This window comes from Uloborus diversus, chromosome 4, assembly GCF_026930045.1.
Source record: "Uloborus diversus isolate 005 chromosome 4, Udiv.v.3.1, whole genome shotgun sequence".
In the NCBI taxonomy this organism is placed as follows: Eukaryota; Metazoa; Arthropoda; class Arachnida; order Araneae; family Uloboridae; genus Uloborus; species Uloborus diversus.
Genome location: NC_072734.1, coordinates 123,275,307 through 123,291,992, shown reverse-complemented (window position 1 = coordinate 123,291,992; position 16,686 = coordinate 123,275,307). Strand labels below are relative to the sequence as shown.

General features: G+C 33.0%; 1 protein-coding gene across 1 annotated transcript in view; it reads right to left on the bottom strand.

Annotated features, from left to right (window-relative positions):
- The window catches only part of LOC129221288 (CAP-Gly domain-containing linker protein 1-like), a gene marked incomplete in the record, with an annotated part of 104,066 nt that overhangs the window by 22,607 nt on the left and 64,773 nt on the right, over positions 1-16,686 (bottom strand). Inside the window, 4 exon segments of the mRNA XM_054855746.1 lie at positions 5,225-5,280; positions 6,392-6,512; positions 11,499-11,743; positions 13,904-14,170. Coding sequence (XP_054711721.1) covers positions 5,225-5,280; positions 6,392-6,512; positions 11,499-11,743; positions 13,904-14,170 — 689 coding nt within the window.

Sequence of the window (16,686 nt, the reverse complement as noted above, 5' to 3'; positions counted from 1 at the left end):
GTTTTTGAAAAGTTGGCTTTCTTTTTGAATTAAAATTTAAACAATCGTACTTTCTATAAAATTGATCTTTAAGTGAAAAGATATTCTGACAGTTGATCCCTACCTTTTGAACATGGAAGAACACTGCTTATTATACTTGCATATACAGTACAACCTCAATATTTCAAATCTCTCAGGACGGGAAAAAAATTCGAGACATCGAGTTTTTGAGTTATCAAGGTCTTAAAATAATTACACTAGTAACTCTCACAATTGCACACACTTACGCTATATGCATTTATATATGCCTATGGGACCACTTCGAATTACGATCAATAAAGTAGTCTTCAATATTTTACTAGATTTTAAATTTTATAATTGTCGAAAGTGCACAGGATGAGATTTTTAAATGAAATACAATTTCAACGTGGTTTTTTTTCACCTAAAAACTTAAAAATTCTAATTTTATCTTCAACCTCTAACCCCACATTCAAAAAGTTCTCAGCAGCCATTTTTCAGGAGTTTAAAAAGCAAAATGATGCAAATGAGGAACGCATTTTCCGTTTTCGCTTGAAAACTGATGGACGAAAAATCGACCCCCTTTCCTAAAAGTGGACAACAAATGCACAAAGATTCTAAACTCTGGAGGAAACACAGCACCTCTCTCACACCAACACTCCCCTATTATCTTGCCCCAATCCTTAATTCACAAAATTTCCAAGAAAAAGGATGAAAAACGTTAAGAAAAGCAATTGTCCCTGGAACTGGTTTTACTACAAAAGTTGCCAAAGAAAAACGACAATTGAAACTTGCTTCTGTGCAAAAATTTCGACATATCAAGGGTTTCGAAAAATAAATTTCGAGATAACTACGGGAAATACATGGGAGTTTTATAGAAAATGCTGGGGATTTTTTTTTTTGAGACATCAAGGGTTTCGAGATAAGGAGGTTCGAGATATCAAGGTTTGACTGTATAAAAGTTTAAATCAATTTATTCACATTCTTACACAGGAAATGCTACTAAAGCTCTTAACCCTAGCGTCAATTACCAACATTTTTTCTTACTCTCAATAACCGGGTACCCATGTTGAATTTCGATGATTTAGAGCAGGATTTTTTTTCTGACACCTTTTCTATTTAATTGAAACATTTGCTTCCACCTTCATCTCGGGGAATATGTGTAGCTTGTTTTTACCAAAAAACAAAATTGCTTATTGTTTTTCCAACATTTTATATTTATGTTACATGCTAAATGCTCTGTTAGAAAAAAAGTTTCTCCAGTTTTTTTGTAGTATTATTTATGGCAGTGATGTTCAACTTACAGCCCGTGAACCACTTGAGGCCCATGAAGCTCATATATGTGGCCTGTAGCATCGAAAAATATTATCTGTAATTTTTATCCTGAGTGACATTTGCTCAACCTTTGCTGTCATGCTGTCTGACAATCGTAGGTGTACTCAAAAAAAAAAAAAAACATCATATATTCCAACTGAAATATTATTGTCTACATATTGAGAGGTACGAAGTTCGTAATTCGGTATCACTGACGATGTAACAATATGTTTATACATCAACAAAAAGAAAAAAGCCGTGTAGTGTGTATTATTGTTTTCCACTTCACACATCATCACAAAAGCAACTCTGAAGCAACCAAAAGTCACAACTATTTTATTTTATAACAAAACAAAATCTGATGTTGGTTCGATTGATAATTTCGAAGCTATTGATAGAATGATGATAAACAATGGGAGCAATACTCTCTGAAATATAAATATATATTAATCCATATTATGAGTATACTTAATTTCATTTAAAATCTATATATATAATTCTCTTACGTGCCGGCAAATGAAGGGGTGAATTTCTAAACCTCTGTTGGCAACACTTCGCCGATAAATCATGTAAACAAACTTCTACGTTGTTTTGAAATCTTGAATCACAGAATACTCAACGAACTTCTTTTTTTTTTTGAGATGAGTTTGAGTCGGGCTGTGGCCCATTTCAACCTTAATCAGCAAAGAAAAGCTCAAAGAAGGCAGGAAACCATTCTTGAATCCAATTTAAGACGAGCCATTTCCAGAGTTGTATTCTCTGATTCGCTGCCGATAATTTTTAGCGGCTGGGGAATTTTCAGTCAGCAGTTGCTTCAACAGATCAGGTGCGTCACACAATGCCGGTAACCGCACCTTTCCGTCATGGCAACATTTAGTATATTTATTTGCAGTATTACGCTCTTTCTGCCAATAAAGAGCACCACAAAATTCGCATTCTTCACACATTGCTCCACAATCATGTTCATCGGCAATGTTGTTTTGAACGCGTAGGCGCTTTGAGCGTCGTCTATTCTCTGCTTCAGTACGACAGTTCAGTTCAAAATGAATAACCGAGAAAGAATTTACTTTATTCCTTTTATTCTCAGCTGAAAGGTTTCGCCAAATTTGTTTAGGGTTATAGTAGTTATAGTATTGTGCAAGCAAAGTAGCCTTGGCGAGTTTTCGCGTTTTTAGTTAAACCATTTTTTGTTCGTGACGTGGCAAGGATTCAGAATAACAACAAGAAGGACAAACGTTTGAGAAAATATGTTTGGTGCTCTCTGAGCCTGTTTTTAGTCATGGCCAGCTCTATGTGGCATTATCAAGAACAAGATCTTTTGAAGCAGTGTCAGTTGTGGCTCCCAAACGGGACATTTTTAATTGTGTATATGAGGAAGTTTTCTCAGATTAGAATATATAAGAGTGTAAATATGTAAATATATATAAGAGTGTAAATAATGTAAATACATCCCTCGGGGGAGCCTGTAACCCCTAGAGGGCGCGTCCCCAGGTGGCGGATAGGGGAATGCCTTCATTGGTTTTCCAATGGGTGGTAGAAGGGAAATAAAATACCTTCCGCGGACCAACAGGTAGAAGTGCAATCTCTCCAAAGCAATGACAGACACTTTTGTATCTATAATGGTAAAGTTGTGCACATTGCCAAGGCAGTCATCTTACATACAGCAAAGTTAAACTGTCGAAAATCTGGCTAAAGCAGACAAATTAACATTATGAACGTAATTTTCATATTGGTTAAATGGATGGTGACCTAAATGCAATTACCAACTTTAATTTTTACGGAAAATTTTAGCTAGGCTAATGTATTGGCATACAGCGAGCGAGCGAAGCGAGCATGGATCGCGAAGCGATCCACAGGGAACTGCGTAAGCAGTTCCGGGGGTTGGCGAGCGATAGCGAGCAGGGGGCGATAGCCCCCTAGTTTTAATTATACCTGTAAATGCAATTGGAATAAACGTCAATAATGCAAAACGTTTCTTTGTGTCTAAGATCTGCAGTATGACTGGTATGTAATATGCAATGTTTTCAAGTGTTTATTAATTTTTATATTTTTACAGCGTGAAAATTTTTTTGGGCATGGAAAGTGAGTCCAATACTTTAGTTTTACACCATGAAAATAAGTGAAAAAAATAAAATCAAACCTTTATCAAGAAAAAAAAATCTTTTGTGAGGATTTTTTAGATTTTTTTAGGCGGTGGGGTATTAGCTTGAGTGTCCCAACTTGCCACAAATGTTCATGCTTTTGAACTATACACTTCTCTAATCCTTCAGAAGAATTATAATAGCGAATACAATGCTGTTTTTCCTATCAAATATATATAATTGCTATGTAACTGCCGAAAACAGAATAAAATTAGGGGAGCGATATCGGGGGGGAGGGGGAGTGATGGTGGGAAAACAGTGGTCATATTTTGATTCAAAGGCTCATTTTACATGAGAATCATCAAAAATGGTCTCAGAAGCATTTTGAAGGGGTATTTTTTGATGTGCAGTGCAATGGGTACCCGGTTATTGAATATAGGTATAAAAATTTTAAATGCTAAAAAACTCCCCTGAAAATTTTTTCTGAAAACAAGGTTAAAACTTCCTTTAGTTTAAATTGATGTAAATAACAAGGATTAAAAGCAATTTTACCAAGAACTAGTTAGAAAGGGTAAAAATTATGATAAAAGTCACAAAAAGGTACCCGGTCATTGTCGCTAGGGTTAAATGAATCTGCAGTTAAGAGTTTTCAACACATGCCTGCTAATTATTTAAATTTCAATGAATCAAAATTTGCATTTGCTGTGAGTTGCAAGATCCTTCCATATTCTAGCTACTCTTAAAAATACAGTGCAATTTGATTTATTCTGACTAACTAGGATCAAAGACAATCCAGATAATCCAAGTAGTATGGAAAATAAGCAAAACAATTCCTTAAATAAGCAGACTCACCTTTATTACAGCAAAAGCAATGCTTTGTAACAAAATTACATAGGATTGTTTCGCACAGTCCATACTTAATCATTTATATTATTCTATCGAACATTTTATCATTTGTAGTTCAGCTGCAGTGGCATAGGATTGATGCTTCAAGTATGCCATGATGTTTGTCAGATTGCTATTATTTATTGCACAATCTATGCAGGAATTGTAGATTTAATCAAAATAAGCAAATGTTTGGCACATTTATAGTTCAGCTATCACCAAGGACGAATACGAGGGAAGGGCGATAGCCCCCTCCTTGAGCCAAGATGTAGGTGCTCTCCCTTGGCATATTTTCGATACTGAAGTACAAAAACTGTAAGACGATCTTTAATAATGTCACGAAAAAGAGGGTCCTGTCTTGGAACCTTTTCAAAATTGTCGACTTGAAAACGCAATTGTAGCACATCTGTTACCAAGAACTTAGTTCAGGAAGTTTTTCGAAGTTCCAAAAACTCAATTTTTGATGATCTTAGATGGGTTTTTGGGCTCTCGAATGGAAAGTTTTTTCAATTGAAGTTCGAAGAAAAAAGCAATTTTTGGACATCATTGAGGACGGGGTTCTCTCTGGATTTTTTTAGAAATGGAGGTTCAAAATATATATATATATATTAAATTAATTTGAGATAATGTTCAAGGAATGGGGCAGAGGTTTGGGAATTCATAAAAGGGTTAAGTATCTAAAATCAATCACCCCCTCCTTGAATACTTTCTCAAACCCTCCTTGGCTATTATCATTAAAAATTATTTGCTTGAATATAAAACTTGTTTTAAACTCTACAAGTTTGATCCAAATGAACCAAGTCATACTGCACAAGATTTCAATGACTGATAAAATAAAATACATGTTAGGAAAGTAATATATGTAAAGTAAAACCAGCAAGAATCAGCAAAATATATCTTGATAAACTAACAATACAATATTTAAAATAAAAATTTGCATCAAATACCTGTCAGTCTTTTCTTTGATAGATTTCTTATAGTTCTCAATTTCTTGCTGTATTTGCTAAAATGGGAAAGAACTATGAAAATACATTGTCATTTTCAAGAAAAAACAGTAAAACTTTAAAGTGACGACACATAATTCATAATTTTTTAGTTTAACTACTATATAATTATGTCAAAAGAAAAAATGTGATAGAAAAACAATTTATGCAACATTCAAACAGCGTCCGCACATTACGTTCGCCACGTAAAGCGGACAGAGTAACGTTTTCTGAAAAGGGAGAAGCATTCATACTTTGCGGAACGCGAAAAAGGCACATGTCAGTCTCTCACCCAATAGAGAGAGCGCGCTCATCTCGTGGAGACCAATGAAATGCGACGCCCAACTCTACGGTCGTCAGAGCCGTCAGATATCTGGCTTCTCGTCCCGTACAATACGGCTTGCTGTCATGGCAACGCCGGCCGAAAACTGATTTTAGGGAGAAAAGCATACGTCGGTGACGGATGCGCGGACGTTGTGTGAATGTTGCATTAGACTGTCCTTATTATTATTATTTTTTTTTTTTTTTTGAGCCTTCGTCTCTCAACATATGATGGGGATCCCCAACGCTACTGTGGGTTATCTGTACTTTTTGTCTCTCAACACCAACACCTTGAACCTCTATATTTATAGTAGGATTCACCAATAGAGACCGTTTTACTGCTTGTAGGTTTATTTTATAGCTTGAATGTTCCTTTGCTGCCTGTAGGTTGTTTATTTTATAAAGCTTGAATGTTCCTCTTATGCTTTCAGACTATGTAAATTAAATAACCATACAGTTAAGGACGAAGCCTTCATTAGCACAAGATTAGACCATTTTCTCCTTTGTCTTGACTCTTTGTCTTTTAGTAATTAGGGTACTATAATAACGATTTCAATAAGAAATCATTATTTTTTAGATTAATTTTGATTACAGCTTAAACAATATTACTTCTTCACATTTTAAATGTAGTTGCTAAAATTGTATCTTAAATCAAAAGTTAGTTTCTTTTTTACATTGTAAAAATCATGGATAACTATAATTGTGGATAATGATTTTTTTTTTCTTTGGACCGATTTTAGGACCTGTGGATTATACCTTGCTGTGTATAATATGCAGGAAAATACAGTAAATACAAGCAAGATTACATACCTGACTACGCTCAGACTGAGATACTGACAAACTAGCTATCGTATTTTCTAAAGTTTTCTTCATCTCTTCTGCATTCTGCAATTCTTGTTGTAATTCTTCATTGACACTATGCTGCAATTCTCTAGGGAGATAATCAGAGGAAATTTCAATTAGGTTTAAAAAAAGGGAAAGAGGAGAAACATGTGAATTCCTTTCTGACAAACTAAAGTTTTTGCAATTTAAAATTTTCTTAAATTTATAATTTTGCATAATCTTAAAAGAGAATTAAATGCTACATTTACTATCAAATGTTTTTTTTATTTAAAATAAATAAATAAAATAGCATACAGCCTTTGACAGAGTTTTTGGTAAAATCTTTTCAAAATGTACACTCATGTTTGTGAAAATTGCAACAGCATGAAGGACTCATTGGAAAGGAATAAAATTTATAGCACATATTACTCATAGTGCTACAAATAAAGGATTGAAATTACGGATCAATGAAATGAAAATAACAGACATGATTTAGTAACAAACAAAGCTAACCCGTGCAGGTGTGAGAATCTGTACCAGTTTCGGCGTCAAATCATAGAGGTGCTAAATATGATGATTGGGAATGCTATCCTATATCTTCCATATTTATTCTGAAATGAAATGCTCTGTTGTGTAATCAAAAACAATGTAATGTGTGCAGGTTTTATGGGCTCTCCTGTACGTAAATCAATCATGACCAATAAAATTAGTATGGGAAAGATAGTAGTTTTTTTCTGCTTTTGTGTATTGGATTACAGTTTTGTAGATAATTGTCAGGACATCTTGATTAACTAGCTCCTTAAAAAGTCATGTGAGCTAATTACTTTGTGATAAAAAAAACGGGGTCCCTCCTCCTTTTCATCTCCCCTGGAAGAATTCGAAATGAATGGCTGGCCCCCATGATTTAGGAAATATAAATTTGAAAAGTGTTGATTTTGACAGAGCAAATTCAAAACAGGGCATTTGCTTTATTTTATGAAACCACGGGGCTGCAACCCCTGTTCTCATTGCTCGTCAACCCCACGAAAATTATTGACTCATGGAAATGCTTGGTCATATGTTCACCAGTATCAGAATTAAAGTGGTGCGCAAAGAGTGAAATTAGCATAACAGGAGGAGGGACCTGCGACAAAACTAGCATTGGGCACTTCTTGTCTGCTTGTGGCATCCCTGATTTTACAAACCCATGGTTTATGGTCCTTCAGTTCGAAGGAAAAAAAATAGCCAAAAAAAAAAGAAAGCTAACAGGATCCATCTATATACTTACATATTTGAATTTTTTACTGAAAATTATTGTCCTGAAAATCATTGCTAAGTTGAGAACAATTTGGTAATTAGTGATGTTTAGGAAATGAGGAGTGGTCAAATGCTCTCTTCGGAAATTTTTTTTAATGAAATTCTAAAAAACACATTTCTGGACATCCTATGGTAGAAAAATAGCCATAATTCTGGAGCTGTTCCAGAAAATTGTTTGCTATTAAGGTTTCAAATGCATAATTTTAAGATATTTTCATTGAGACGTTCGGGAAGGGGGGATGGTGACTCATCAAGAAATTAAAATCTCAAAAACACCATTTTAGGCTATTTTAGGACAAATGAAAAAGAAAAGGCAGGTAAGCGGCTCCCCTACAGAAATTTTTCGACATTTAAGTCTCACAAATGCAATTTTAAACTATCTTTGATGGCTTGAGGGAGGAAAGTGAAAGTTGGAGACCCTCCTGTAGAAAAAGCCAGTTGCCCCCCCCCCCCCCGCTCTTTTCTGGCTAGTAGTAGTTTTGAGCTTAGTTTTCTTTCAAAATGTTTCAATTTATCAAACTTAAATATTTTTTTCTCAGTTTGTACACTGTAAAAACGATTCGGAAACGTTCCTGGAAAATAATGGACAGCTGATGTGCTCAATTTCTGCCATTAACAAATCTTGCAAAAACCTGCAATATTTTCTGCTAAAATTCAATAACTTTCCTGAAATTATCCTGAAAAATTCTGAAACCTTCCCGTTTAAAGCCAGTCGTGTTTCTGGAAAATTAAACTACACTTAGGAAGGCATAATATAATATCATGGCACCTTGCTGATTTATCAAGGAAGTTCCAAAATCAGCATTGCAAGCATGGCCAAAGCTAAGACAGAATTGCAAGTAAGTATTATACGTTTTTCACGAGAAGGTACTTCGCCTCGCCTCCTTGAACGCAGAGTTCCATTTTACGGGGGGGGGGGGGGGTGATCGGTAAGCAATCCACGCGCTTTTAAAGGAGACAACCAGACAGCCTTAACTTGGGCGAGCATTTTAATGTGCAAAAAAGTCTTAGTGTGCATTACATTACTTGCTTCACTTGTCTGTTGCCATTTTAGTTATTCTTATATTTTAAAAACTGCTGTTTTTACAACAAAATGCTATGATCTGAATATACTTTCTGCTGAAAACAGCAAAATTAAATCAACGGATACCACATGACGTAGGAGGAGTAAAGTGCCTTCTCATGGAAAAACGGACAATACCAAGAATTTTACTCGCCTGCAATTATTGCAAAGCTAACTCCATGGACTTATTCGCTCCCTGTAGGAATTTAATCAGTCTGGATGGACTGTTATTGAACTGAAGTCAATGCACTTTATAAATATGCTCAGTTAATCTTTTAACTGGGAGATAAAAATATTTTTCACAACAGTGAAAAGTCTGCATTCGTACAACTTGCAAAAATTCAGGAAACTTTTTGACAATGATACTTGTCTTTCCCAGGATGAACCATTGTAATCCTGAATAGTAACACGGAAATACTCAGTAACCTTTCGGATTTTTTTACAGTGTAAGCTTTCCACGGGCCGGGAAAAATCTGTTCGCGAACCGGATTTGGCTCGCGGGCCATAGGTTGAAAGTCCCTGATTTAGAGGGTGGCCCTTGCAGCGAAAAAGCGGCAAGTGGCGAAAACTGGAAGATTAAAAGCAAAGCATTTGTATCCGAACATTTAACTCGTTTTTGGAAAAAAGGGGAGCTGAAGAAGGTTTTCAATTGCAATTTGTGTTATGGTATGCCTCAGTTTTAACAGAAAAATTGTTCATAATAACATTTTTAGTACAAAAAGAATTTGTATCATTCTATGTCACACTTTACAGTTTATTAAAAATGTAAAAATTTAACTTGATGGAAAAATTTAAAGCAAGATGAATGAATGTGTTGGAGGGGGGGGGGGAGGGTGCGGCATTTTGAGGATTTGCCCCACCTTGCAAAATTCCTAGACCCAGCACTGATATACTGCATCAAAATCTTAAGGAAAACATTGGTGCTTCAATTACCACTCATATGCTCTCAAAACCAGCCTTAGCAAAATTTTGTACTTTTTTCCCCCTCCATTTTTTGCTGCTGCTAAAAGTCCTTTTTTTTTGCCCCCCCCCCCACTTTTCAGTCCCCATCGCAGCCTCTGTTAACAATGTCAAAAAAAAGTGGAGTAATTGAAAAAAAAAAAAATCATACAGAGCAAATTCAGATATTTTCTTTAAGCTTTTGAATGTATAGACCAATTTTAAAATTTTTTTGAGTTATATAAAATTCTTGATCAGTTTAAAGGTGAAAAGATATTACAGACAAAATTTTATCAGTTTGCTTCAATGGTGCTGCAGGTATAACATATTTTCTTGTGTCAAGGTCAATTAGTTAATTTTTCAAAATTATTGCAGTTCTTGACAGAATTTAAATGTTCTCATGTCAAAAAATAGGGCTGAATTTCTGATGAATTTTTATGTAAAGATCAAGTTCATGTGAATATTTTTCAAACAGATATTCAAAGAAAAGGATCATATGCCTCGCTGGCCAATCAAAACGAAAATAGTTTGCCCCCTTACGACAATCAAGGTCAAAGTGAGAACAATATGCACAATCTTTGCTCCAAAAAACTTTTTTCTTAACTAAACTTAAAAACTTCTCTTAACTAAATGTATCTGATATCTACTAAAAAACTTACTAAAATAAAGAAATAAATAAACAAAACAACATAATAATAAGGCTAGTTAGCTGTACCCCATGTCAAGACTACAATTTTAATGTATATTTACATGAAAAAACTAGTGACCAATTCTGTACCTCAAAGCCAGAACAATGCAAGTCACATAATCGCTACTTCACAGGAGAGAGGAAAAAAGATTGTCTGGCGCAGTAAAAGACGCGACGCACACTCTTTTAACTCTGGCAAATAATTACAAAAGATTTCTTCTTAAAAACTAAGTTCACATGGCTCAATGCAGAATAGGATTCTACATACAATGTACATAAAAACTGAAAATTTGCGAATTTTGGACTTATGTCAGTCTGGTTCTGAGGTACAGAATTATCCTGCAGAAACAAATTCTGATTGTGCTATTAGCTGGACCTGACGATCAGGAATGTAACTTAACTTTCCTTGGGATCCCTTTTGAGTGATTAGTAAATAAAACTGGGGAAGGACGTGAATCAGAAACTGACATACACCTCATGAGGCTTGAAGTAAATCAATTACTCAGACTCTTACACTAAAAAACAAGCTCCATTTTACTTGTAATCAACTACACTAAAGATTCGAGAATAGAAAAATCGGCTTTTCCCCCGCTTTTCAAACAGTCTACCGTTTACTATAAATAAAGCTTTTAATTAATAGGAAGATAATATATAATTGTATCTGAATTGTGTTAGTATCTGTTTCTTTATTGTTTCGCTAAAACAGCTGGACAAAAATTGAGGCTATAAAAATAAAAGTCGATTGTAAACGCTGCATCAGCAGCAAGGCCGCAAATCCAAAAATTAAAGGTTTAAACACATAAACGCCACAGCGTTTCTTCCAGAAGTTACTGTAATCACTGAACATTTAAACTAAAAACTGACTTGCAATTTCAGAAAAAGATTTTAAAAAAATCTTAGATTATTGCCCATTTTTACAACATTGTTGAGTTCACACTAATTTTTCTAAAGCCTTCCCAGTTTGCAGCCATTCTGCATAATTTAGAACACAATTCATGATTCAAAGTTAAAAAAAATTATGATGATGTTAAATTGCCATCAAATTGCACAGTTTTAACACACAATTTTTGAAGAAGATAAACTGAAAAATCAATAACGAAAACACTAACAGTTGCATTTTTAGTTCCTTAGTTGCCTGAAGTTCCATTTCAGAAACATCCAACTTTCGCTGAAGTTCTTGTTTGTGCAGCATGATTTCTTCTTGCATTCGATTCACTACAGCTTGCAAAGCCTCCAGTTTCATTTCTCTATCTTTAACCATTTCCTCCCTCTTTGCATTTTCTTCCATTAAAGAATCTCTCACCAGCTCCAAATCTTTTTTGGCATCACGACTTTTCAGTTCTTCTTTAGAAAGCTAAAATTATTTGTGATGATAAATATTTGGAAGAGGAAGAAAATATTTGTTTTAATGTATAAACTAAGTAGGAAAAAAGAGGTAAAGAGTTCATCCAGTTATATAATATGTTGTGGATGTTGTTGGCTAAATATTTATTTATTCTTCAACTTAAATAAGGTGGTAACATAAAGCTTATTTGCATGTTGGTACCATTCGAATTGGTTATTCAAAATGTTGGCTGATTTTTCACAGATTAGGAGTTCAAAAAGTCTCTGAACCAAAAATTTATTAAGTATACTAATTTTCTATGGACCAAAGATAAGATCATTTAAAAAAAAGTACGCAGCTATTAAAATTCTGTATTGATGAACTGACAACTATTTTTATCAAAATAGTTAAAAATTTTACTGGAATATTTTGCTCTTTCAAAAATTTTCTTCATTCCTCCGTGGATTGTGAGCCAAATAAAATTTTATAATGAAATAACAATAACATTTTTTCTATTAGCTCTCCATTGTTTACTTTTTTGAGCTTAATCAATTATGAAAATGTCACTGAAAAATAGATTAAATTTACAATTTTATTGCTATATAATGTATCATTAAACAACCATGTGAGTAATAAATTTTCTTCGTCAATGCATAAGTTGACAATATTTAAAGCAAGGCATTAACTCTAAGCATCACTAGATTATATTTCAAACAATGAGAATTACAATCTCATGAAATAGACAATTAATTTCATTTATTTCTTTAAAAATTAATTAAATAATTAATAGAAATGAACAACACTTAGTACTAAGCATAGCATTTGCAAAAAAAAAAAAAAGGAAGAAGAAGAAATAGCATAATGAAAAAATGAATATTTAAGAGAAAAGTATTAGAAAACTGGCACAGAAAAAAAGTACTTACTATAAACATCTGGATAAAATTTAAAGGAAAGGGAAAACAATAAGAAAAATTATTTTTTTAAAGTACATTAATTAAAAAATTAGACTGCTAAATTTATAAACAAATTAAATGTAAAATTTAATTACAGTGAAGCACCATTTATACGTTTTTGAAGGGACTGTATGAAAAAAGCGTAAAAATGAAAAAAACATATAATAGGTATAGGTTAATGTGTATTAGACTCTGCTGGGACCAATTCAAAAAATGTATAATTGATAAAAACGTATAAAAGAGAAACGTATAAACAGTGCTTCACTGTATTTTTCTTTTAAGATTTGAATATTACATTTTATAAGAATATCAGAAAGAAGTACCAAAGAGATAGAAGTAAAAGACTCAGAACTTTTAAACTTATTGCCCTAGATCAGCAGTTCCCAATCTTTTTTTCTTTGCGAACCTCTTTCAAATTTCAAAAAAGTTGGCGAGCCTCTTTGCAATACGCAATAAGTAACAAGCAAAAAAAAAAAAAAAAAAACCCCTCACACGCAAAAAGAACAAAAACATAACTGCAAAATAAAAGAGTACAGACTAAAGTGACACTTAGAAAATGAACTAAAAACAAATCCAGTGTTCTTTTTTCTCAGAGCTCCTTTCATTAAAAAAAAAAACTTTTAATGGGATGGTTGTAGAATGAAGAAGCTTTAAGTTTGGCTAAAATATTTGACAGTTTCAGTCTTACATTAGATTCAGCATTTAATTTCCTTCTGTAGTTATTTCTGTATAAGTTGAAAATCCTCTTTTAGGTAGAAATGTTATCCAAAAAGGTAATAAAACTTTCAAAATGTCCTTTTCTGACACAACAGTACATTTATTTGTGACACTGAATCAGAAGTCAATTTTAGAATGATCTTTAAAAATACCTTTTAGAAAACTCTCTCAGATTAACTAAATATTTTTTTTTTCTGCCAGTAAAATTAAATAGAGTTCTTAAATTTATAGCTTCTTGAAAAGGACTAAGAGTCTAATCGCTTGATAGAGGTATACTGTGTACATTAATCGTTTGAGTGCTGAAGAATTTTCTTGTCCTTTCAAACCTCCAGACTAGAATACCCCCTTAAGATGAATGATCGAATATATTGAGGTTAATAATTTTTCTTTCATATAAGCTGCTGAAATCTCTCACATTCTGAGCTATTCTTAGAGTAGTTATTAAAAATAAATTTAAGTATGAATTAAAAATGGAAATAGGTTTCAAAAGGGAAAAGATTAAAAACAGAAAAAAACATACTTCTTCTTTTTCAGCAACAAGTTTCAAGTATTTCTGTTCTAATTCATTTGTTTTGTTTTTAAATTGATCAAGAATATTACTGAACTCCTTAGCACTTGCTTCTCTCTCTGTCTTTAAGCTTTCTATTTCAGAATTTAAGCTATCAATTGTTTGTGCTTGTGCCTCCAATTCAGATGCAGTCTTCAGAATACTTTCCTCTTTCTCTTTTAAATCTTCTTCTTTAGCAGATACTTCAGCTTTTAATTTTGAAATGTCATTTTTAAATGACTAAAAAAGAAATCAATTTATTAATATTTTCTGAAAAATATATTGACAAATCATTTTTAAAGAAATGCGAAAGTTGAAAAAAAAAATCTTCTTATTCTCTTTGCTTGATAAATTAAAAAGGAGAAATTACCCCTTTCCCGGCTGCAATTCCCATTTACAAATTTAAGAATGAAACATTAGAGGGGCTGATGCAAGAAAGTCGTAAAGACAATAGTCAGCTTTTAATTTTGAAATGTCATTTTTAAATGACTAAAAAAGAAATCAATTTATTAATATTTTCTGAAAAATATATTGACAAATCATTTTTAAAGAAATGCGAAAGTTGAAAAAAAAAAAATCTTCTTATTCTCTTTGCTTGATAAATTAAAAAGGAGAAATTACCCCTTTCCCGGCTGCAATTCCCATTTACAAATTTAAGAATGAAACATTAGAGGGGCTGATGCAAGAAAGTCTTAAAGACAATAGTTTATGCTTCCTTAAAGTAATATAGTCTTCTCTTTACTGAAGAACAGCTGAATGACTTTATTTATATCTCGCCTTAAAATTCAATTGCTAATCAAATTATACCAAAAAGGCTAATTTCTGTACTTAATATTATTTTAATTGCAATACATTATCCATTGCTTTTTAAAAGATATAATAAGGTTTCTTTCTGATTTTACAATGCAAAAAAAAAAAAAAAAAAAAACTTAGATCAGATTACCTCACAGTTTTAAAAGTTTCTGTTCATAAATATGATTGGATTACTGACAAAAGTAACTATTTGAGTGAATAAATAATCCACTTATAATTATTAAAAAAATTCAGTAATAAAAATTTTAGTGTGACAGCTTTCTTTATTTAAATAGATGCAACTGATTTTATTTAGAACAGCACAAAAAGATTTTAAATGGTGAACAATTTTATAACATGCTTAAAAATAAAACATGAAAAGTTAAACTTTTAAACAGTTCTGAACAGTTTATTAAGCAAGTGATTTTATTTTAGTTGCAATTTTATTTATTAAAAGTTGTCAATAACATTATTTAGAACTTCTGTCACAGTAAAACATTAGATACTTCTCAGTGTTGTGTTTTTGTTCTACACTTTTCAGAGTTGTACAAAATATACACTTTTCATTATGGAAATAAAGACATATATAGTAATGTAATTGCAAACTCACTCCCCTCTCTACCTCCCCCCCCCCCACACACAAAAAGAAATTAGCTAATTATGATCATAAGGAGTTACTACAAAACCACAGCATAGACATAAAATAAAACTCTATTTCATTTCTGTTATTTATTCATGATTAATTTGCAGCTAAGCCGTTTGTTTCATAACTAACACCACACTTTTAAGCACATTGTACTTCAGGACAGTGTTGCCAGATGGTCAACAATGGGTCCCCAATTCCCTACCAACTTATCCCTAAAAAGCGATGTTTTCTATCAAAATTCCCCAGTTTCAAAAATTATTTTTCCACTAATATTTTCATAAAATGAGACGACTTCCTCTGATATTTTTGTCTCTTGAAAAAAAATTTTTCCCCAAATAACCAAATTTTCTTATAAAAGTCCCCAACTTTTTTTTCTTCCCATTTTCGCTTTTTTTTTTTTTTTTGTCTTTTTTATCTTTTATTTATTTATTTTTTTTTTTTACTAATAATAAAGCTGAAAGTCTCTCTGTCCGGATCTCTCTCTCTCTCTGTCAGGATCTCTGTGACGCGCATAGCACCTAGACCGTTCGACCGATTTTTATGAAATTTGGCAAAGAATTTGTTTGTAGTATGGGGTGTACACCTTTAAGCGTTTTTTTGAAAATTCGATTTTGTTCCTTTTCTATTCCAATTTTAAGAACATTTTCTCGAGCAAAATTATCATAAGATGGACGACTAAATTACCAAGTTATCATAATGCGGAACCGTGATGTGGGCAAACCAATTGGCGAGAAATTCATCATGCATTATTTGTAAATATAGAGGGGAACTAAAATACCTTTTTAATTTTCTACTACAGGCAAAGCCGTGCGGGTGCCACTAGTCATAAATACAAGCCTGACCGAGAGATAAGAAATAACCAAATATTTTTTTTCTACTTGCATTTACTATGATTTTTGTATATATTTATCTAAGAATCTAAGAATCTAAGATCATCTTCATCACACTTATTTTTGCCTGTTTCACGTATCAACTAGTTACTCACGCAGAGCTATTAATGCGAATTCCATAGCATAAAATTCCACACAATGTGAAATGCGAATTCTATAAACTTGAGCAAAGCTAAACCAACGCTGTTTGATACAAGCAATGTAACTACTAGATATCAAGACGAGAATTTAAATACGAAAAAAAAAATTCCCCAGGTTTTCCCCAAGGAAAAAATTTTTCCCCAAAGAATTCCCCTCAAAACCTATTTCTCCAAAATTTTCCCAGAGAACACCAGATTTCCCCCAAAATGGGGAAATTTCCCCCAATCTGGCAACACTGCTTCAGGAAGATACCAGTGGCGCACACAAGATGGGTCTGGATCCCTCCC